Here is a 23,963-nt window from a genome sequence, read left to right as displayed (position 1 = left end):
CCAATAGACACACCTGTGAATCTTATAAAACTCAAACACCACTGCTTATGCCCTACCTCACACCATGGGATCAGACTCCCTGGGAGTAGAGACCCGGCATCAGAAAATATATAAAGCTACACAAGTGATTCTAATGTATAGGCTGGGTTGACAATCATTGAACTAGATGCAAAAAAATTCATTTAAGAGTAAAACTCTGCGTATTACGTTTACAATTTTCTTTGGAAATAAATGTATCAGTTTGAACTGGAATCAGAAAAAGCTTAAGTAAAAAAATAAACAAGATGCCCCACATCAGTTTTTTCCCTCACCTGGCAAAGTGTTTTATTCAAAAGTTTCTCAGCACCATCTAGCTTTTAAAAAGAGGCCCCAAATAAGCTTTTCATCAAATAATGGTAATGTTGGTTACACAACAAAATTAAATGAAAAAAATCTATCTCTACTGAATATTAACTATTTTAATTCTATTCCTTTTTTTTAAAGAGGTGCTGAGGGGCTGCTCCCCTTTTATTATTGACAGAGGTTTCTCTAAAGAGAGTGTATCACCCCTCCTCTCTGGGACCATTGTCCGACCTGTGCAGCTTCGCTTCAAATACCATCTCAGAAGAAAAGTCCCCACATTTCCTGCCAATGCCTTGTTGATCATAGCGGATGTTGAAGTTTAATTGTATTCCAATACACAAGAGTAAGTAAATTTAGCAAGAATCAAGTTAAATTTTCAAATACTTGTTTTTTGTCACAGAAACAGATTTTTCTGAACCGCAATGCAGAATTTTATTAAAAAGTAAATGTGTGATAAAACAGCATAAAGGCATTCCTCCTTTCTAACCTGCATTTGTTTACAGCTCTCCTGTTCTCTCTTCCGGGCGGCGTCCGCCTCATGCAGTCTCTCCTGAAGAGTTTGCAGAGCTTGGTTCTGCAGGCTGCTACCTTCGCTGTGATCCTCCATTATTCTAAAAGAAAAGACACCACTTCAAAGGACTTACTTCCACAGTGTACAAATGAGAAGGTGGAATAATTTTAAAGCATCAGGCTGATAGTAAAGAAGACATGACTTGACTGGGGTGCCTAGGTGGAGTGGAGTTAGGCGTCTGACTCCTGGTTTTGGCTCAGGTCATGATCTCAGGATCATCTCAGGGTCGTGATATCGACCCCTGTGTTGGGCTCCACGTTCAGCACAGTCTGCTTGAGATTCTCTCTCTCTCTCTCTCCCTCTCCCTCTGCCCTTTCCCCTACCCTCCTCTCTCTAAAATAAAAAAAAAAAAATTTTTTTAAAAAGATGGTTTGACTAAAATATTCTTTTTTTTTTTTTTTTTTAATTTTATTTATTTATTCGACAGAGATAGAGACAGCCAGAGAGAGAGGGAACAAAAGCAGGGGGAATGGGAGAGGAAGAAGCAGGCTCCCAGCAGAGGAGCCTGATGTGGGGCTCGATCCCAGAACGCCAGGATCACGCCCTGAGCCGAAGGCAGACGCTTAACCGCTGTGCCACTCAGGCGCCCCTGACTAAAATATTCTTAAAGAAATCTTTTTGCTTTTTAATGGAATGTAACCTGTATTTTTAGGCATCCAAATATAAGCACACACCACATAACATTATATGCCAAAAAATTAATGACACCATATTCTTCAAATATTTTTAAATTCGGAATTTGCTAACAATGCATCTCAAGATTCAAATAATAAATCAACTGTAGTTGCACACATTCACAACAGTACTGAAAGATAAAATTTCCCTCTCTAAATTTCAAAAGCTTTTTTTTCATAAAGTAGTATACACTAACTACAGTGTTTATCATTACTTGTGTGGGAAAGAACCTTCCTAGCTCCCTTTGTCATTATGACTAGAACGAGCTACCGTGATTTTTCAGTCTGCAAGGCTTCCAGGGCTTCGGTGCGCGTGGTCAGGAGCTGGTCGGCCTCCTGCAGCCTCACTTTCAGCACAGCCAGCTGCGAGTCCTTGGCAGCCACTGCTTCAGTCAGGTCATCTACTTGGGCCCGAAGTTCTCGAGTTATTCGATCACTCTTTGAATGGTCAACATTCCACTTTTCAACTCTTGCTCTTGCTTTGTTTAATTCTTAAAAAAAAAAGTGAGAGATTTCTGTCTTCAAGCAGACACATTTTTCGCAGAGCACACAGAGACTCTCCCCTGTGTCCCTGTAGTACTTACTGCCAAAATTAAGAGCTTACAAATATCTTCAAATTATTTGCTTTAAATGGGATTCCCACTTATCAAGGCCAACATTCACATCTACATCACAGTTAATAGGTTGGAAAGGGCACGATTCTAGCTTCTCTTCTACAAAAAAACAATTTTTTTGAGACATATCATAAGGCATTTGGGTGCCCAAACCACTATACATCAGAGAGCAGAGCACTCGACCGTCAGCGGATTTGCCGAGTTCTGCTAGAGACAGGAAGAATGCAAATACAAATCAAGGGTAGTTGGTGTACACCCCAGTAAGACCAAAACAAACAAAATCAAAACCTGAAGATAAACACAGGAAAGAATCTGTTTCTCTTGATTACTGTAGCAAAAACATGCTATTTTTCAAAATCTAGGACATTGGTGCAGAAAGAGCAATGCAGTATAGATTTCCACACCCTCACATATCTATAATAGCAGTTTGCAGGCAAAAAAAAAAAATTTTTTTTTTAATATTGAAGCAAACTCTACAGGGTCTCAGGAAAAGCTCTATTTCTAGGTCTTGATCAGTCTGGTAAAGTGAAGCTTTTTCTGAAGTCAGTCCAACAAGCCCTAAACTTTCTTCCTCTTCCACTCTTCTGGGCCTCCATCCATGTCTTAGCAAAACTTCTCCCACTGTCCCCGCACTCCTTTGTAATCACTGCCAGGAACCAAGGCAGAGACTTCTCTTCTCCCTTTTGTTTTCCCTCAGCCACACTTACATTAAGACTAACATATTCTGCACCCATTACCTTATTCATGAGATTATTTACTTTTAAATTACCCATTTCTGAGGAATCCCAGAGTTTTCTACTCTAGAGCCACTTCACTGCATATTTCTAGAAGGTATTATTATTTTTTTAAAGATTTTATTTTTATTTATTTGACAGAGACAGACAGCCAGCGACAGAGAACACAAGCAGGGGGAGTGGGAGAGGAAGAAGCACGCTTCCAGCGGAGGAGCCTGATGTGGGGCTCGATCCCAGAACGCCGGGATCACGCCGAGCCGAAGGCAGACGCTTAACGACTGCGCCACCCAGGCGTCCCAAGAAGGTATTATTCAAACTGAATTCCATGTTCACTTTACATCCCCTGGAGCAGCACAATACTGTCACCTTGTCTACTGGTATCCACTCCTTCATTTAATCCCACCTTGGGTTCGTCAACAGTTCCCCCTGAAGGTTCTGAAGAGATCAAACGAACCAGATAATTACTAATGTTCTCAGTTCTTAAATTTCATGACTCCTAAGGAATGACCAAACAAAGGCAATGTTCTGTTTCAGACTGGTAGGAGGATGACTGGTTCTACTTCTAAATCTGGGCCCTATATTTCTGTGAAAACACGATTCTGTAAGTCTCATGTGAAATATTTCTAAGTTTTGATGTAATCAAGTTTTCAGTTTATTTCTGAAATGTTAAATTCCTAATCTTCCACAATTTCAATAAAGCTCTACCTTCTTGAGTTTCCTTGGATCTTTGAAGTAATGAGGCCATTTCTTGATTTAAAGACTGAACTTCATTCCTCAACAGCTGGTTCTCCAATCGAAGATTAGACAGTTCATGTGATTTGCCATCGTGAGGAGGTGTTGGGTTGTGGTCAGTGCAGGCAGCACTCGATGATACATTTTCCTTTGCAGAATCCTCTTGAACCTCATGGCCAGAATCTGAATTATTAGAGGTTACTGTAAAACAAAAACAATAATACATTTTTGTTACACTGGAACACTCACTACATACACATTAGTAGCTTACTTTGGTAGAATGCCTTTTGGCTCAAGTTGACTGCTATAGCTCAAGTATCATTAAAAAGTAAACTTAAATTCTCAGTAGATTTCCTTCTGATGAAATTTCATTCTCCTACATGGAGGCTCTAGATCTCTAAGGATCTCAAAATTTGGATATACTGAATGAATGGTGATAGAGAACAGACACAAGAATACTGTTCTGGAAAGAAGAAAATCAAGATATAATTTAAGCGGTTGGGATTAGGAAAAAGGGTTTCAGTCTCCCTTTGTCTCCAAAGCATTTTCTTAAAAAAAGAGGAAGGTCTCAACAGTGAAAATACTAGAAAGGCACAAAAGAACAGCAGTGGGTTTCAAGGCAAAGAGAGTAATAATAGGTCAGAGCCATTTGTTACATACCAAAGTGGAATCTAAAATGCCTTACACAAAGAGACAGAGACTCATAAATTCAGATTCATCTTGTTTTTGGACTAAACGTGATTCAAATGCATTTTTAAGAAGATTTTATTTATTCATTTGGCAGAGAGAGAGAGATAGAGAGAGAGAGGGAGAGAATGCACAAGCAGGGGGAGCAGCAGGCAGAGGGAAAGGGAAAAGCAGGCTCTTGCTGAGCAGAGAGCCGGACCTAAGCCGAAGGCAGTCACTTAACCAATTGAGCCACCCAGGTGCCCGCCCAAATGCATTTTTTACTTACTCTAAAAAAAAAAAAAAAAAATAAGTATGTGCTAAAAAGTGAACTGTATCTAAATTATAAAATGGACTAAATAACTATATGGGCAAAAGAGTTAACACTTCACAAAGGAAGATAAACAAATGATCAATAATCTTATGAAAGTTCTCAACATCTTCAGTGATCAAGGAAATGCAAATTAAAACCACAATGAGAACGAATACACACCTGCTAGAATGGCTGAAATTAAAAGGACAACACCAAATGCTGACAAAGACTCTCAAAGATTATTGGTGGGACTACAAAATGGTATAACCACTATGGGAAAAGGTTTCGCAGTTTCTTATGAAATTAAATATGCACCTACCATTTTGTCCAGTGACTCCCCTCCCAGGGTTTCATTTCCAAGAGAAATGAAAACATTTTCCAAAAATAGACAAGTACAAAAATGTTCATAGCAGCTTTATTCACAATAACCCAAAACTGGGAATAATCCATTGTCCATAAGAGAGAATGGATGAATTGTGGTATATCTCATACTCAATACTACAAAATAAAAAAGAACAAACTATTGATATATCCAATAACATGGATGATCTCACTAACATGGTGAGTAAAAGAAGTCCGATAAGAGAGTGTACATAATACAAGATTCCATTTATATGAATTTTTAGGACAAAAACTAAGGTGAAAAAATCAGAGCAGTGGTAGTTGGGGAAATGGGATGGAAAGATTAAATGGAAAGGGACACAAGGGAAAGGGGCAAAGAAGTATTTTCATAAAAGTGTGGGTTACATAGGTATAGCCATTTATCTGTATAGCTAAGATTTATGCATTTCAACATACAGAACTAATTATGAGAAATGGGAATTTGAATAATGACTAGGCACTAGATGATACTAAGGAATTACTACCTTTTTAAGTTGATGATGGTGTGGATGCTTGTTTCTAAAGCTTGCATTATAGGGCGCCTGGGTGGCTCAGTTGGCTAAGCATCTGACTTCAGCTCAGGTCATGATCTTAGGGTCCTGGGATCAAGCTTGGGCTCCATGCTTAGCAGGGAGTCGGCTAGTCCCTCTCCCTCTGCCCCTCCCCCCGCTTGTACTCTCCGTCTCTCAAATAAATAAATAAAATCTTAAAAAAAAAATAAAGCTTGCATTTTTTAGGGTAGTAAGATGAAGTATTTCTAGAAGAAATGATATGAGACTTGTGATTTGCTGCAAAATAATTCTGTGGAGGGTAGAGGTAAAGAAGGGATGGAAAATGGGAGGTATAAATAAACAAGAATGGCTGTGTTGATTAATATAGCCAGACAATAGGTAATATTTGAGGGAGTCACCAAAATCTACTTTGATATGTTTGAAATTTCCAAAACAAAAATTTTTCAAAAGAAATATAAGTATATATCCAAACTTGTGGGATACATCTAAAGTAGTATTTAGAAAGATATCTATAGTCTTTAATATTTACATTAAAAATGAAAGGAAGAAAATTAATGAGTTTTCCATCCACTTTAAAGGCTATAAAAACAGCAGAATAAACCCCAAAGCAGAAATTAACAATACAGACCAGAAATTAACAAAATAGAAAAGAAACTTGCTAGAATCAAAATGGTCTTCTGAGGGACATATCACAAACATTATGCCAATAATTTTTTTTTAAGATTTTTTTTTAAATTTATTTATTTGACAGAGATAGAGACAGCCAGCGAGAGAGGGAACACAAGCAGGGGAAGTGGGAGAGGAAGCAGCAGGCTCATAGCAGAGGAGCCTGATGTGGGGCTCGATCCCATAACACCGGGATCACACCCTGAGCCAAAGGCAGAAGCTTAACCGCTGTGCCACCCAGGCGCCCCTATGCCAATAATTTTTTTAAATGTATACTATGTTGAAACCTACCAAATTGTATACTTAAGTATGTATAATTTATTATCTGTCAGTTATACTTCATTAACACTAATTGAAAAAAAGGAATTTAGCACAGTGCCAGATATTGATATTTTTCTGGTAATATCTGTGATCAAACTTTGGTTTCTGCAGGGTTAATATGAATGATTAGTGTCCAACTGGGTTTGTTTCAGCTGTGACACTTTCGTTATTTTCCTGAAATTAAGTAAAATAAATGTAATCCCCCAAAGTGTATACAGAATAGACAAATTCTTAGGAAAAAATGTAACTCACCAAAAACAGAGGAAATGGAAAGCCAATGCAATCAATAGTTAAAATCTTCCATTAAGAATACCCCCGGTTGGGGGGGGCGCCTGGGTGGCTCAGTCGTTAAGCATCTGCCTTAAGCTCAGGTCATGATCCCAGAGTCCTGGGATCCAGCCCCGCATCAGGCTCCCTGAGCAGCGGGAAGCCTGCTTCTTTCTCTCCCACTCCCCCTGCTGGTGTTCCCTCTCTGGCTGGCTCTCTCTCTCTCTTGTCTAATAAATAAATAAAATCTTTAAAAAAAAACCAACAATACCCCAAGGGCCCCAGGGTGGCTCAGTCAGTTGAGCATCTGCCTTTGGTTCAGGTCACGATCCCTGTGTCCTGGAATCTAGACCCACGTTGGGCTCCCTGCTCAGCAGGGACTCTGCTTGTCCCTCTCCCTCTGACTACCCACCCACCCGCTTGTGTCTCTCTTGTTCACACTCTCTCAAATAAATAAATAAAATCTTAAAAAAAAAATAGCCCAGACTCTGATGGTTTTACCAGTTAGTTTCAGCAAACAATCAGGGAATAAATAATCTTACATCAAATAATTACGACAACAGGAAAGGAGGGAGCACTTTGCAAATCATTTTATAAGGCTAACATAACTGTAATGCCAAAATCTAACAATATTACAGGTCAATCTTCCTTATGAAATAAATGCAAAAATCCTAACCAGAATACTAGCAAACTGAAAATTAAGTTTGGTTTAATGTTATAAAAAGTCAAGTGATTTGTATACCATATTAAAGAACAAAAATCATATAAAAATCATGTATCTCATACATACAGGAAAAAATGCTGCTAAAATTCAACAGAAAAACTCAAACTAGATATATACAGAAACATTCTTCATCTGATAAAAAGTACCTATCAAAAACCTAACACAAACATTGTATTTGGTCAAACAGTCAAAGCCTTCTGTTTTAAGACAAAGATACAAAATTGGTTTTCAGTCCAAGCCAATGCAGTGCGGCAAGGAAAATATTTTTTTTTTAAGATAAAAGGGTTAAGAAACCAAACTGTCATTATCCACAGGTACTATATTGTTGAAAATCTAAATGAATGTACAGAAAAATATGAAGATTAAGAGCTATGTAGGCTGCTGTGTGTCAAAAGCCAATACATCAGCAAGAGAAAGCAAAAATTTTAAAAAGATACCATCTATAATTTTCAAAAAACATAATCTGACAAAAAGTATGCAAGACTTTCATGGAGAAAACAATAAAATCTTAATGAAAGACACTTAAAAACTGAATTGAGATTATACCATGTTATAATGGGTGAAAAGCCTCAGTATTGTAAAGACGCTGATTCTCACTCAACTAACTGTCCATATAGAAGCAATGGACTCCCAATAAAAAGACCAACAGAATTTTTGTGGAACTCGGCAAGCAAATTCTAAAATGAATATGGATGCATAAAAAAAATCCAAGTATAGCCAAAAGATTCTTGAAGAATGAAGGTGGGAGAAATTGCTCTAGGGGGTATCAAAACACTATAAAACTACATTAATTAAGATAGTGTGGCATTGGCACAAAAACAGACAACCCAATGAAACAGAATTAAGTGTCCAGAAACACAGCGATGTGTAGATGGATGCTTGATAATATGCCAGGGGTGATATTGCAGACTATAGGGAAAGGAAGTATTTTTAATGAATGATGCTAGATGCTGAGATAACAGATTTCCAACCCCTCTTCTTTTTCACCTGGAAAACTTCTACTCATTCGTTAAGACCCAGCTCAAATCACAGACCACCTGTGAATCCTTACCTGAAGATAAGAGAGTGTACATACTACACAACTCCATTTAAATGAAGTTTTAGGACAAAAACTAGGTGAAAAAAAATCAGAACGGTGGTAGTCGGGGAAATGGGGTGGAAAGACTTTTCCCCACATGGGAAAAAAATGTAACTAGATGCCTACCTCACACCGTTCATTTAAAAATCCAAAGTTTTAAATAATCATAGAAATATGAAAGGCAAAACTATAAAACCTGTAGAATATAGGAAAATATCCTAATGATCTTAGGATAGGGAAAATTTTTCTAAGACACAAGAAAACGTACCATCAAGAAAAGACTGATAAATTCATCTACATTAAGAACTCTATTGAGACACCGTAGAGAGAGTTGGGGGGAAAACCAAGGTAAAACTGGAGGAGGTGTAGAAAGAGTTACCACCTGGAATATATAAAGAATATCTATGAATCAATAAGGAAAAAGACAAATGATCCATTGGAAAAAACTGACCAAAAGACTTGAACAGGCACTTTCCAGAAGATGAAACCTGAAGAGTTAAACATTTGAAAAGATGCTCAACCTCATTTGTAATGAGAAAAGTAAAAAATAACAATAAACTTTTTCACACCTGATTAACAAAACATAAAAAGTCATTGAAAATATCCAACCTTGGTGAGAATGCAGAGCAAAAGGAATGTTAACCACAGGTGGTCAAGTATAAATTGGTAGGACCTCTTCCGAAAACCACCAGTGTACTTGAACACTGTCACACCCTACAACTCAGCAATTCCATTTAAAGACATTTCTAGGCATCCTTGGGCACTGGTTCTCAACCTAGGGCGATTTAGCTCTCCAAGGGACATTTGGCAACATAGAGAAACATTTTTGGTTGTCACAACTGGAGATGTCACTGACATTTAATGGGTTAAGAGGCCAGGGATGCTGCTGAACACCCTACAAAGGACAGGACAGCCTCACACAACAAAGATTTATTCCACGAAAAAATGTCAATAGTCCCAAGATTGAGAGACTTTGTCCTAGAGAAACAAAACTTAATCTTTATAATTCCCATGTATTAACTGGTTCTAACTCATTTCCCTGTCAACCAGGTTTCCTTTGATCCATCCTTTACAATTAAATCTAAGTGGTTTTCCATAAAAGTAGAAAATACTGTCAACTGTCTTTGAAAGACCTCTATTAGCATCACATTGCTATGTCACTTACAACTTATACAGGCATAGCAATCACCTGGAGAACAACAAAAAAAAATCACATGCCCTGGCTCTGTCCCCAGAAAAACCTGATTCAAGAAGTCTGGGGAGGGGCGCCTGGGTGGCACAGCGGTTAAGTGTCTGTCTTCGGCTCAGGGAGTGATCCTGGCGTTATGGGATCGAGTCCCACGTCAGGCTCCACCGCTATGAGCCTGCTTTTTCCTCTCCCACTCCCCCTGCTTGTGTTCCCTCTCTCGCTGGCTGTCTCTATCTCTGTCAAATAAATAAATAAAATCTTTAAAATAAATAAATAAATAAATAAATAAATAAATAAATAAATGCTTTAAAAAAAAAAAAAGAAGTCTGGGGAAGCACCCAATGATTCATTTTTTATTAATCACACAAGTACTTCTAATGCAGGTTGTTCAGGGACCACTCCTTAAGAAAGAATGATGTTTACAAATAATAGGTTTAAATATGTAAACAGAGGTATACAAGGGCCCTCACAAACAGCTCCCAACCTTCTTTGCTAGCTTCATTTTCTTCACTGCTGTCCATCTCATACGCACTTATCCCAGGACAGTTACTCCACTAAACTTTTAAAGAATCTCTGCATCGAATGCTGTCTCCAACCTTTCTTTTTCACCTGGAAAACTTCTACTCTTTCTTTAAGACCCAGCTCAAATTACAGACCCCCTGTGAGTCCTTACCTGAATACTTTAGACAATTAGTTACTTTCTCCTTAGTGTCTCCATGATACTCTATCTCAATCGCTATACTTACTATACTATATACTAATAAATTATATGTAAATTATCTGTTTACATGCTGGTCTCACCCACCAGACCCTGTTGAGAGAAATTTGGGAGTGTGTGTACATAATTAGTGAACAGCTACTGCATGATCTGGTCTCGAATGCCCAATACATTTGCCTCTTTACCACTTTATCTCGAAGATACAAGACAGATTTTTATACACCAATAGCCAAGACTGTGGGAGAAACTGTAACGTTTAAGAAAATAACAAGCTTCCATTAATCAACTTTATAAAGAATCTCTGCAAGAGCCTATCAAGTATGTTGCTATTTTAAAATGGGAGGATGCCTGGCTGGCTCAGTTGATTGTTTGCCTTCAGCCCAGGTCATGATCCTAGGGTCCCGGGATTGAGTCTGAGTCAGGTTCCTTGCTCAACATGGAGCCAGATTCTCCATCTTCCTGCTGCTCCCCCTGCTCATGCTGTCTCTCTCTCTCTCCGATAAACAAACAAATAAATAAAATCTTTAAAACGGTTAGTAGGTACTTGAAGTAGCCACATTACCATGTTAACCTCATTTTTGCGGCTGAGAAGATATACACGTAGAGGTAATTTCATATCAAATTAAACAACTGAATACCAGAATTCTAAACTGTTACTTCACTACCAGGTCAATGCCTTCAACCCTTCAACTTAGACTGAAGTTAGGTCTCTCAGCTTTACTTCTGATGGATGCAAGAGGGAAAGAAAAATATACACACAAAAATCCTCACAATCCAGAATATATGTGAAGTACAGCCTCCTGTTTTATAATCCCAGAAAGAAATGAAATGAGATAGTCCCAAATCCAAAACTATGTTTTCTTTCAGATTTCAAAACTATCCTTTTGTATTTTAAAATATCTTGGAAAATCATTCTAGACAGAACTTCTTAGATGCTAGGCTGGGTAAAGTTATCCAACAGACAGCATTTAAAGGTCCCTATTATAACTGTATACTGACTAAAGGCATGCCATGTTGTCTCCCTGGTTTATACCACACATTTCAGAGACTGCCTTTACCCTAGTGGGGAAAGGTAACAAAACAGAGAATGAGAGACACTACCAAGATGTTTTAGACTAGGATAACACATCCAGTTTGCTTAACTCTAAAAGAAACAGAAGGGCGATTAACTACCATCGCTTTGGCTCCCAGGATTTTCCTCAATGGTTCTGACGGCGGTTACGCTGCTGTTCACAGAACTGACACCTGCTGTCCGAGAACTCTGAAGGACAGGTGTCTTGCTCCTTTCTTTTTTGATTTCCACCCTCCCAGTAGGCTCCTTCTGTGAACTATTAAGAAAGTCAAACAGCAGCTCATCATCAGGTTCTGACTTTTTTCTTCGAATGAACTGGGATGAAGGCCTAGGAACAGATGCGTTTTCAACAGGATGGGAAGCCTCCGCTGATGTCCTAGATCCTACTTTTACATTTGCAGTGCCAGCTAAGATAGTGGCTTTCTGATTTCTAATGTTATCAGCTGCTGAGGAAATATATGTAGCTTTAGATCCAGTCTGATAAGTCAAATCCGCATTTTGCTGAAGTTCAGGATAGTCAGCATTTTTGTTATATGTGATGTTGCTGCTGTTCTCTTTTCTACTGAGAGCTGTTGCAGCCCCCTGATCAACTCGATTTAAAAGATCTTCCGCCTTTCCAGCAAGATCAGCAAACCAAGACATGATGGTAGCAGAATAATCCTATTGGAGAACCTGTAAAAAGGACACAAAGGGATCAGTATGGCCTAACAGCAGAGCATAGCAGTTAAGACCAGGTTCTGGAGTCACATGGTCCTGGACTGAAAGCCTAACCCTGCCTCTTACTAAACCTCGAGCAAACTACTTGACTGAAAGTGAGAAGCTTTATCTAGAAAAATGAGAAAAATAAATGTACTTACATCATAGGACAGTTTAAAGATGAAATAATATATAAAAAACTCTTTGCAAAATGCCTGACACACAGGAGACACTCATTTTAGTAGCTGCTATTACCAACATAATTACACTTATCACTACTGTTATAACTCCTATTTCAACAAAAGGTAAATGTTAACAAAGCAAAAGCATTCGAATAGCAAATCACCAATACGGCAAAACTGCAGTGCAGCCAAATAAAAACAATTCCCTGAAGTTTGCTTTAAGGTGCTAAAACTTGAAGAAACTTCTGATTGATACTAACTCCTTCTTCATGTTAAAATGCAGCACTATTATGGATAATTTAGGTGTGCACATATATAATCTGTGTAAAGTACACCTACAATAATTTAAATACTTAGTACCCACTATGTGCACACTGGCTAAGTTCAGAATTTAAAAAAAAAAATGACTGCATAGCCATTTATTTGATAAATAGACCTGAGTACTTATGGTGTGCCAGAATGAATCAGAATGATGAATTAGTCCTTACAGATGCAAAAGTGTACTAAATAAAAAAGTCAACAACCATTTCTTGAATGTGCACATTGTTCCTTTTGCCTGGAAGTTTTCATTGTTAACTCTTTCTTGTTCTTAGTCTCCATTTGAATGTCATCAGCTCCAAAACACAGCTCTCTTTCTCTCCATCTAGATTAGGTTGTATCATTCTCTGTTCACATGCTATGCTTTTCTCATAATGTTTCATGTTTTATATGGTTTTCTCCTGTCTCACTATCTTTATCACACATAATTTTCAAACCACATTATGTGGTCAGTAGCAATATTCTTTTTCCACAAATGGGGAGAAGATTTAGAAAGATCCCAGAGTTTAGATGGCAGCTGAGCAACTCAAATCTAAGTCAGCCAAACCCACTTTTTCTTAACCCCTGCCTTTTCCATCTAGCCTCTCAGGATCTGAATAACCTCAAGAAGAAACTCACCCTCCAAACCTGCTCCTTACAAAATGGGATTACATGCCCGTGCATCTCACAGTTTATGTGTCATCAAATGAAAATGGAGGTGTAATGCTCTGTAACATATAAAACTCCCTACAGATGTAAAGTGTTATTCTCAAGTAGACATTGGTGGTGATTTGGCGGCAAACGATCCTTACTAATAAAGCAATCACTCTTACTAATCCCCTATATCTCGCCTCCCATTTTAAAGTTAATAGAGCTTTAAAACAAAACCCTGTGCCTTAATACTGATTACCCAATTTAAATACAAACATGGGTCCTGGGCACTTGCCCAGTGACAAACTCCAGCAGACTTCAGAGGTACAATGCCCTCAAGCAATTTCTCAAGCACTGCCCCCAGGAAATGGCCCACACTGCGGGGAAGATAGGGTGACAGTGGGTGGCATGGGGAAGGGTCCGCAGACAGCATGGCGGGACCTGCTTCGAAGGCCAGGTGTCAACACAGTGGAAGGGAGGCTGGGGTCAGCCGGTGAGTCGCAGAGAGTCTGTCATCGGTTGATCCCAAGTAGGCGAGTCACAGACCCCCACTTCGCTCCCCACCGCCTCGCAGAGTCTCTGGAGCGGGAGATGCGGCCAATCCAGACTGGGGTGGGGAAGGGAGGAGAGGGGAGGGCACTAACAACATCTGCTGAGGCCCCAGGGGGCTCCGCTGCCCCCTCTCTCAGCCCCCCAAAAGCGGAGAGACCACAGTCTCCGCTGAAGGGAGGCAGGCCAGCCCCGAGCCTAAGGCCGTTAACGCCCTAGGCGGACCCGTCCGGCCCATAGGGCTCACGCTGCCGCCTCACCTGAGGACTCCGGAGCGGCTGCACCGCTGCCTCGTCGCCCTCCTGGGCCGCCCCCCACCTCAGCAGCGGGCGGCGACAGGACCCGGCTGAGTAAACCTGGTCCCAACCCCGCCGCGGCCCGGCTACTCTTCCGGGAGACGTGGAAGGGCGGCGAGGACCCCAAAACAGAGTGGCTTCAGAGCTGCCTGAGCGGCCCGGACCGATGGCAGCCACCTGGAGGCGACTCAGGCGGCGGCGCCGGCGGCTGCGGGGCCCTCGCTCCTGGCCACGCCCTTCTTCCGCCTGGTGCGTGTGACGTAGCCCTCTTCCCGTGGAGACGGCCTGCACGCGGCAGGCATAACATTGTAGGCCACGCCCACCAGGGGGCAGGGCCCCGCTGCGGCACGCGAGGGTTACAGAAGGGCGGTGCCCCGCCCCCAAGGAATTTGAGGCCTGAGTTGGGCGGGGCGTGAGACCCCGGTGGACCAGACAGGCTTCATCTTTCTCTCTTCCTCCTTTGCCTGCCAGTTTTATGGTTAAGGATGCCGAGGACCCAGGGCAGGAGATGGGAATACAGAAAACAAGATCCCTGATTTCATGGAGCTTCCTTTCTAGTGGCAGAGACAGATATTAAATAAACCAGTGATGGAGACAATTTTAAGAGGTGGGGGAAGCACTTCAAACGCTGTGATCAGGAAAGGTCTCTCTGAGGAGGTGACATTTGAGCTGAGACCCAAAAGATGGAAAAGACCTGTAAAGGATCTTTCTTTTTTTTTTTTTTTTTAAAGATTTTATTTATTTATTTGACAGAGACAGAAACAGCCAGCGAGAGAAGGGAACACAAGCAAGGGGAGTGGGAGAGGAAGAAGCAGGCTCATAGCAGAGGAACCTGATGTGGGGCTCGATCATAACGCCGGGATCACGCCCTGAGCTGAAGGCAGACGCTTAACCGCTGTGCCACCCAGGCGCCCCGTAAAGGATCTTTCTATCCAGCAGTACTGTAGTTATGTTATGCATACAATTCATTGAATATTTGAAATTAGTCTAAAATCCACATTCAGTAATTAAAATACTCAGCTCCTGCTATGGTGCACAGGACTGGGCAAATTTGGCTCTAATGACAAGCCTACAACATAGTCCCAGGGATCCCCCATTTTCAGGTTGATGAAACTAATGCTCAGGGAGGTTGAGTAACTCGTCTACGATCATGTGTCTTCATGAGGGTTCCACATTACTCCAAAGCCCTTAGACTCAGTGTCTCAGTGTTTATTTTCTCCAGTTATATATTGGGTGTGATTACAACTCCTTTTTCTCTTCTCAATTCAGGTTTAGCCCAGTCTAGTAAATGTGAAAACTTTCAGCAGCGGCAGGAAGTAATAATAATACTATCTAACAGTTCTTGAGCCCTTATTAAGTGCAGAATACTGTCACACATTTCATTCTTACAATGGTAAGGAAGGTGCTGTTATTATCCTGTGATAGGTGGTCTTGCTCCAACCTATTGAGTAGCTCTTCCTTTTAAGGATTATACATCACTACCTGTTGCCAGGTGACTGCAATGCCTCCTGTAGGAGTGTCCTTTCCAGCCTCACTGATGTCAAGCTTGATCATGTGACTTGCTTTGGCCAGTGGAATGGGAACAGAAGGCCTTCTGCCACATCTGAACGAAAGTGTTAAGAGCCATTCTGTATTTCCATCAGGTCTCTCGATCTTCTTCCTCTCTCATAAGAATGGCTAGTCCAGATAGTGCTGCTCCCACCCCCCTGGGTCCTGGAAGGAAAAAGAGATGCAAAGCAGCCCACATCTAATAGGTCACAGGAGTGAAAAATTAACCTTTGCTTTTAGATGCCACTGGGATTTGGCACTGTAGCTTACACAGCTTTACCTAATGAAATATGATTAATACATACCCCCATTTTACAGATGAAGACACTGAGACTCAGAGAGGTTTAGTTACTTTCCCATGGTCACTGTATGGTACCCGCTGGATAGCTAGCTTGTGCAAGCACACCCTGAATGCCCATATTTATCACTATCTCGAAAATGTAGAGATCTTGTCCTCTGTCTATATTCCTTTCAAGCAGAATGTGCAGCAGAATGTGTTGTTCAGTGTTCAAGGTCGGGACCCTGGGGGTGGCCGACCCAGAGTGTCTCCCTTGTAACGAAGAGTGTCCAGGTGGCAGGTCTTGATCTCCTTGGAAACGCTGGTCATGCAAAGAGAGGAAGGGCCACTATAATTCCTGAGTTAAGTTGCTATGATATAAAGCTTGCTGCATGTAGATCCCGGCAGCGGATGCTTTGCCCAGTCGGCTGCTCCTGGACTCCCCATACGTAAGTTACCCAGTAAACTGACGTCTCAATCACTGTCTCTGGGTCTTTTCTTTGACCTCACCAGACCATCACCCACCCTAGCTTAGAGTCAACTAGGGTACAGCTGCACAGGCATGCAGTGTGTGAGTAGTACGTCTGGGATTCAAACCAGGTTAGTGTGGCGACAGAGACGATGCTCTTAACCACTGAAGGGGTGAGGATGAAAGAAGTTAAAGCAGAGCCAAATCTGCATGTCAAATAGATTAGCAGTGGGCAGGCCCCTAAAAGAATGTTTCCAGAATTTTCACATATACTCCCTAAGAGAGTCAGCATATAGAAATCTGCCACCCAGAAGTCACAGGGGCCAGGCTGGCTTAGTCAGAGAAACAGTACAACCAAGAGAAAGAGGTTACAACCCTGTCTAGTAGGTAAGAAAGTGTGCTCTTTTCTTTTCCCTTCCTCCCTGTCCTCATGCCACCAGAGGAGCTAACTCCTCGAAAAAGAGAGAAGGCATGTGAGGACCAGAGGAAGACCCCAGCCTCTGCTCTAAGTCTCCAGTGCAACCAAGCTAGTTTGCTCCAGGGGCCAGGGAGGATAACTTTGAATAGAGCTTAAGAATAGAATTTTAGGGGGGGCACCTGGGTGGCGCAGTCGTTAGGCGTCTGTCTTTGGCTCAGGGCATGATGCTGGGGTTATGGGATTGAGCCCCACATCAGGCTCCTCAGCTATGAGCCTGCTTCTTCCTCTCCCACTCCCCCTGCTTGTGTTCCCTCTCTCACTGGCTGTCTCTATCTCTGTCAAATAAATAAATAAAATCTTAAAAAAAAAAAAAAAGAATAGAATTTTAGGGATGCCTGGGTGCCTCAGTTGGTTAAGCATCTGCCTTCAGCTCAGGTCATGAACCCTGGGGTCCTGGGATTGAGTCCCTTATCAAGCTCCCTGCTCAGCAGGAAGCCTGCTTCTTCCCTCTGCCTGCTGCTCCCCCTACTTGTGCTCTTTCTCCCTCAGTCTGACAAATAAATAAATAAAATCTTTTTTAAAAAAAGAATAAAATTTTAAACAAACAGGGCTATATTGTGACTTTTGGAATGGCAGAGTGAGGAATTCAAGCAAATCCTCTCTCCAAACAGCGATGACAAAGCTGGACAAAATTGTGATAAAAAGCCATTTCGACTCCCTGGAAATCAATCCCAGGCATAACACAAATTAAGGAGCATTTATTCAGGAATAGCTACTAAACTTTGGGTAGGAACAGTGAGAGTGTATGACATTTTAGCTCAGAGCAATTCCCAGTCTCCACCTCCAGCTCCATGAAGATTGTTCTACCAGGGCTGGGAAAGCTGGGAAACCAGCAGCTTTGCTGCCGGAGAAGGCAACTTGATTTGGAGCAGAGCCAGAAAAGCCTCATGACCGAGGGGAAGTCTCCCTTTGGAATGCCAACATTGCAGCTGCCTGAGGTTGCCATATTGGCTGGACCAACAACTGACAAGAAAGATTCCTAGAAGTTTAGCAGGGAGATCCCTGCTCAATGAGACAGTTACAATGGACTTTGATAGGCTCCCACAATACAGTGGTGGTCTAGGAGGCTGTGTGCAAGGCTTTGTAAGCTCAGGAGACTCTTGAGATAGCTCTAGTCATCTTCTCATCCTGCCTGAGCACGAAGCCTTACACAGATACAGAGGAGACACCAGAAAATCCAGTAGAATAAAAGACAGGGCAGTCTTGTAAACTACCTGACTTTTGAATGATTCATCACGTATAGGGCACAAAAATAAAAGCTGATGTCATATCAGAAGCAATGGAGAAGGCACTAGAAGAGAAGAGGCAGTGGAATGGCATAGTGAAAGTGCAGAAAGAGAAAAAAATCTGTCAAACAAGAATTCTCTAATAGAACGATCCTTCAGGGGCGCCTGGGTGGCACAGCGGTTGAGCGTCTGCCTTCGGCTCAGGGCGTGATCCCGGCGTTATGGGATCGAGCCCCCGCATCAGGCTCCTCTGCTATGAGCCTGCTTCTTCCTCTCCCACTCCCCGCTTGTGTTCCCTCTCTCGCTGGCTGTCTCTATCTCTGTCAAATAAATAAAATAAAATATTAAAAAAAAAAAAAAAAGAACGATCCTTCAAAAACGAAGTCAAGATAAAGACATTCCCAGAGAAACGAACACTGAGAAAATTTGTGCCTAACAGATCTGCCTTATGAGAAATAAATAACATATAATAATAAGTATAATGTATAATAAATACTAAAAGAAATCCTGCAACCCGAAGGGAATGATACCGTGTGGTAACTCGAATCTAAGTGAAGAATTAAACAGAGCTGAGCGTTAAATACTAGGACAAGTCTGTTCTAATAACCGAAAGTAGCTGGAAGTTATAGAATCAGACAGATTATCTCAAGGAAACTATCATTCAAAGAAAAAAAATGGGATCTCCTACAGATCAAATGTATAGTTGAAGAGAATTAATGGGAGAAATGGAATTATTTCTTGTCAGTGCTCCCAGTGAGTGGGGACTTCCTAATAAACTGGTTACACTAACATCTCAGTGTTTGCCTCCATCTCAGTAAAAATATAAGATCCACGTGGCGAGTGACCCCCCTTCTGTGTCTCCCACTTGACTAGCATCACACAGCTGCTGCTTCTTTCTTCCACCCTATGCTCTCCTTCATAGAATTTACGCAAGTGTGATTATGTGAAGGAGGGCAGGGAGTATGTTTCTTGTCTGTGGTCGTATTAGCAGAGCTCAGGAAAGTACAAGGCATGGGCAGATGCTCTGACATATTGAGTAATGAATGAATAATACTGTACAATGAACTGAGGCAGCATGGTAAAAAGGCAGAAACGGGATGATCCAGATTCTATTTGGTTGTCAGTTTCAAGTGCCTTAATCTCTCTGACCCTCAATTTTATCAGAAAAAAAAAGATTATAATGAATTAGAATATATTTAGACTGAAAGTAAGAAAACCTTGGTTCTGATCATAGTTCTAGTTCCTAGCTGTGTGAACTTGAGCAAACTGCCCCACTTCCCAGGCTCCATTTAGGAAATGAATAATTGAACCAGAATTAGTGGTCATAAATTTGCAATCTCAATTAATTGCTTTTTTGTTTTGTTTGTTTTGTTTTGGCCATAGACAAATGTTTAATTTAAAAAACCCACAAACATACACTCATATTGCGTTGGCAAGAGTGTGGAGAAATCAGGGCGCCTGGGTAGCTCAGTTGTTTAAGTGTCTGCCTTCCGCTCAGGTCATGATCTCGTAATCCCAGGATCGAATCCCGGGATGGAGTCCGGCAATAGGCTCCCCGCTCAGTGGGGACTCTGCTTCTCCCTCTGACCCTCCCCCCTCTTGTGCTCTCTCTCTCTCACTCCCTCTATCTCAAATACATAAATAAAATCTTTAAATAAAAGAGTGTGGAGAAATTGACATTCTTACATATTATTGATAGAAATGGAAATTGATACCACCTCTATGGGGGGCAATGTAGAAGTGTATATCAAAATTTAAAATGTACAAGCCCCTTGCTGAGTTTGATATCCACATGGGAAAAAAACCGAATCTTATCCCCTTGCTATAGACTGAATGTTTGGGTACTCCCAAAATTCGTATGTTGAAATTTTAATCCTTAATATGATAGTATTTGGGGTTGGGGCATTTGAGAGGTGATTATGGCCTCAAGAGCAGAGCCCTCATAAATGGGATTACTGACCTTATAAAACAGTCCCCAAAGGGCTCCCTTGCCCCTTCCACCATTAAGGTTATAAGCGAGAAGACAGCTGTCTACGAAGCAGGAGCCTGTTCTCACCACATACTGAGTCAGCTAGTGCCTTGATCTTAGACTTTCCAGCCTCCAGTACCATCAGTAATAAATTTCTGTTATTTATTTTTAAAGATTTTATTTATTTATTTGAGAGAGAGAGAGAGAGAGAGCGAGTGAGCAAGTGGGGGCAAGGGGGCAAGGGAGAAGCAGACTCCCCGCTGAGCAGGGAGCTCGATGCGGGGCTCAATCCCAGGACCCTGAGATCATGACCCAAGCTGAAGGCAGATGCTTAACTGACTGAGCAACACAGGCGCCCCAATTTCTGTTATTTATAAGCCACCCAATCTATGGTATTTTTGTTATAGCAGCCCAAATGGACTAAAACCCTCCTACTTTACACCATACATAAAATCAGTTCCAAAAGGATTACAGATCAAAGTGTGAAATGGAAAATAATAAAGCTTCTACAGGAAAACAGGAGAATACCTTCATGACCTTGAGGTAGACTAAAAAAAAAAAAACAAGACAACAAAAAACCTTTTACAAGACACACACAAAATATTAACTATGAAAGAAAAGATTCATAATTTGGGCTTTGTTAAAATTAAGGATTGCTTTCCATAAAAGAAAAAAAAAGGAGAATGAAAAGACAGCCAAAGATTGGGAGAAGATATTTACAATACATATATTTGAAAGGATTTGTATCCGCAACGGGTAAAGCTCTTTTACAAATCAATAAAGAAGGGCAATCAACCTAACAAAAATGGACTAATAAACAAGCACTTCACAAGAGAAAATATATAATTGGCCAAAAGCACATAAGAAAGCTATTAGTCATCAGGGAAATGCAAATTAAAACCACAGTGAAATCTCCTTATACATCCACCAGAATGGTTCAAGTGTAAAACGATGGTGAGTACCAAGTCCTGGGGCACGCGGGTGGCTCAGTCGGTGAAGCGTCTGCCTTCGGCTCAGGTCATGATCCCAGGGTCCTGGGATGGAGCCCCGCATCCCCCCCCACATTGGGCTCTCTGCTCAGCAGCGAGTCTGCTTCTCCCTCCACCTCTGTCTCCCCCCACCAAGGGTGTGCTCTCTCTCTCTCAAATAAATAAATAAAATCTTGAAAGAAAAAAAAAAAGAAAAGACCAAGTACTGATGAATTCATGGAGCTGCTAGAATGCACAGGCATTTCTGGCGGGAGTGTAAGTGGTAGAACCACTTCGGAAAATCGGGCTCTGTCTATTAAAACTAAGCACAGGCCGGTCACCAGCTAGCCCCCAAGACCTGACCTTCACTGCCCACCTGCTTGTATTCACTTCCCTTTGTCTTCCATTTTTCCTTAAGCTCTTCTTTCCAGCTTACCTCTAAACTTGGGCAGTGAAACCTGAAACACCCTCAGGTGACAGTGACTATTGGACAAGACCTCAGGCTGGCCCAGACCACCCGGAGCTTTTGAGCTAAACCACCGACTCACTCACACCTATGCAGATGGACCATGGAGTGACCCTGGAATGACCTACAATTACCTTTTACCTCATTATAATACTAAAATCTCCACCCGAGGTGGAGCCTCAGACCCTTTACGTAACATACAATGCGTCTATAGGCATGTTTTCTTAAAGTGCATGTGCGACCGTATGCTCTCCCCTACATACAATAACAAGGCTTCTCTATCTAAATATCAATCCTAACCCTAAACAAAACGTACCCATTCACCTTCTCTCGGGGAGTCATGGCTTTGGAAGCTATTCCCTGTGACCTCCTTATTTGCTGCAAATAAAGTTCACTTTGTGCGACAACTCCACCTGGTGTATCTGGGACTCACCAAGGAACGAACTCACGTTGGTTCAGGTACAGGTCTGGTCTGTCACTGGGCAAAAGGCACGTACAATGAAAACCAAAAGTCTGTAACTACATGCAACAACGTGGATGAAGCAGCCACAGGTGAGTTAAACACATCGTGTTGAGTTAAAAGAAGCCGGTTCAAAAGACTACGTACTTACATTTCCATTTACATGACGATGAAGGACACGCAAAGCTAACCTATGATTATAGAAGTTAAACGATACTAGTCACCTTGGCGGAGGAGGGCAGATATTGACTAGAAGTGGTCACGGTGGAGGCTTCTAGAGCACTCGCAACATTCTACATCTTGAGTTTGCTGTTGATAGGAGGTGTGGATATGTACATAAAAGTTCATTAAGCATATATTTAACATTTGTTAATTTTTTTGCATCTGTTATATCTTAATTAAAACAAAAAATACACACTCCTCTTTAAGAAGGCAATTTCACTTTTAGGAAATTATATTACAGGTAGGCTTACACATAGGCAAAATGACATATACAAAGTTATTGACTGCAGTGTTGCTTATATAATAACAAATACTGGAAATGAGTTCAGTGATTCAATTTAATCAATGAGTTCATTGATTCGAACATCTTGGTACATTGAACCAATGGAATGTTATGCAGCTGTTTAAAAAAAAAAACACAGATGCTCTTATGTAGAAATTGGAAATGAGCTCCAAGACCTGAACAATCTGTTAAGCTAAAAAAAAAAACCCCAAAAGGACAAAAAAATGGTATTCATATTTGCTATCATTTGTGTAAAATACCTTTTATGGGTAGAGTCTATCTCTTTTTTTTTTTTTTTTTTAAGATTATTTATTTATTTNTAACAAATACTGGAAATGAGTTCAGTGATTCAATTTAATCAATGAGTTCATTGATTCGAACATCTTGGTACATTGAACCAATGGAATGTTATGCAGCTGTTTAAAAAAAAAAACACAGATGCTCTTATGTAGAAATTGGAAATGAGCTCCAAGACCTGAACAATCTGTTAAGCTAAAAAAAAAAACCCCAAAAGGACAAAAAAATGGTATTCATATTTGCTATCATTTGTGTAAAATACCTTTTATGGGTAGAGTCTATCTCTTGAGGGGCACCTTCTTTGCCTCCTGGGAGGAAACTTGATTGGGTATCAGGGGTGAGACAGAGGTTTATCCTTCCATGACTCCTCTTCTGTATGTACCCTTTGCACTCTGTACCATGAGAATCTATTATTTTTTGAAAAGGAATAACATCAATTTTTTTAAACTTTTTTTTTTTTTTAAAGATTTTTTATTTATTTTTTCGACAGAGACAGCTAGCAGAAGAGGGAACACCAGCAGGGGGAGTGGGAGAGGAAGAAGCAGGCTCATAGCAGAGGAGCCTGATGTGGGGCTNATCTCTTGACGGGCACCTTCTTTGCCTCCTGGGAGGAAACTTGATTGGGTATCAGGGGTGAGACAGAGGTTTATTCTTCCATGAATCCTCTTTTGTATGTACCCTTTGCACTCTGTACCATGAGAATCTATTATTTTTTGAAAAGGAATAACATCAATTTTTTTAAACTTTTTTTTTTTTTAAAGATTTTTAATTTATTTTTTCGACAGAGACAGCTAGCAGAAGAGGGAACACAAGCAGGGGGAGTGGGAGAGGAAGAAGCAGGCTCATAGCGGAGAAGCCTGATGTGGGGCNAAGCTTAACCACTGTGCCACCCAGGTGCCCCCAATTTTTTTAAACTTTGAATACACTAGGAGGCTAAATGTATTCCCCATGTTCTTGTGGTCCTGCCTCGTGGAATCAAATAATATTCCTCATGTCCATCACCTGCCCAGCCGGTGCAGGAATCCCTTAGGAATTTTGTGACCCTCATTGGAAGA

General features: G+C 41.0%; 1 protein-coding gene across 1 annotated transcript in view; it reads right to left on the bottom strand.

The window, feature by feature from the left end:
• The window catches only part of GOLGA5 (golgin A5), a 34,939-nt gene extending 20,540 nt beyond the window's left edge, over positions 1-14,399 (bottom strand). Inside the window, exons 1-5 of the mRNA XM_002923834.4 lie at positions 14,210-14,399; positions 11,676-12,246; positions 3,641-3,868; positions 1,859-2,078; positions 830-953 (exon numbers count right to left, since the gene is read on the bottom strand). Of these exons, the coding sequence (XP_002923880.1) occupies positions 830-953; positions 1,859-2,078; positions 3,641-3,868; positions 11,676-12,216 (1,113 nt within the window). The 5' untranslated portion in view covers positions 12,217-12,246; positions 14,210-14,399. The remainder of the gene's footprint in view (positions 1-829; positions 954-1,858; positions 2,079-3,640; positions 3,869-11,675; positions 12,247-14,209) is intronic.
• Positions 14,400-23,963: the final 9,564 nt, after the last annotated feature.

The sequence above is a fragment of the Ailuropoda melanoleuca genome, chromosome 14, assembly GCF_002007445.2.
Source record: "Ailuropoda melanoleuca isolate Jingjing chromosome 14, ASM200744v2, whole genome shotgun sequence".
NCBI classification, from domain to species: Eukaryota; Metazoa; Chordata; class Mammalia; order Carnivora; family Ursidae; genus Ailuropoda; species Ailuropoda melanoleuca.
The sequence above is the reverse complement of the archived record's forward strand: the minus strand, read 5'-3'. Positions and strand labels throughout refer to the sequence as shown.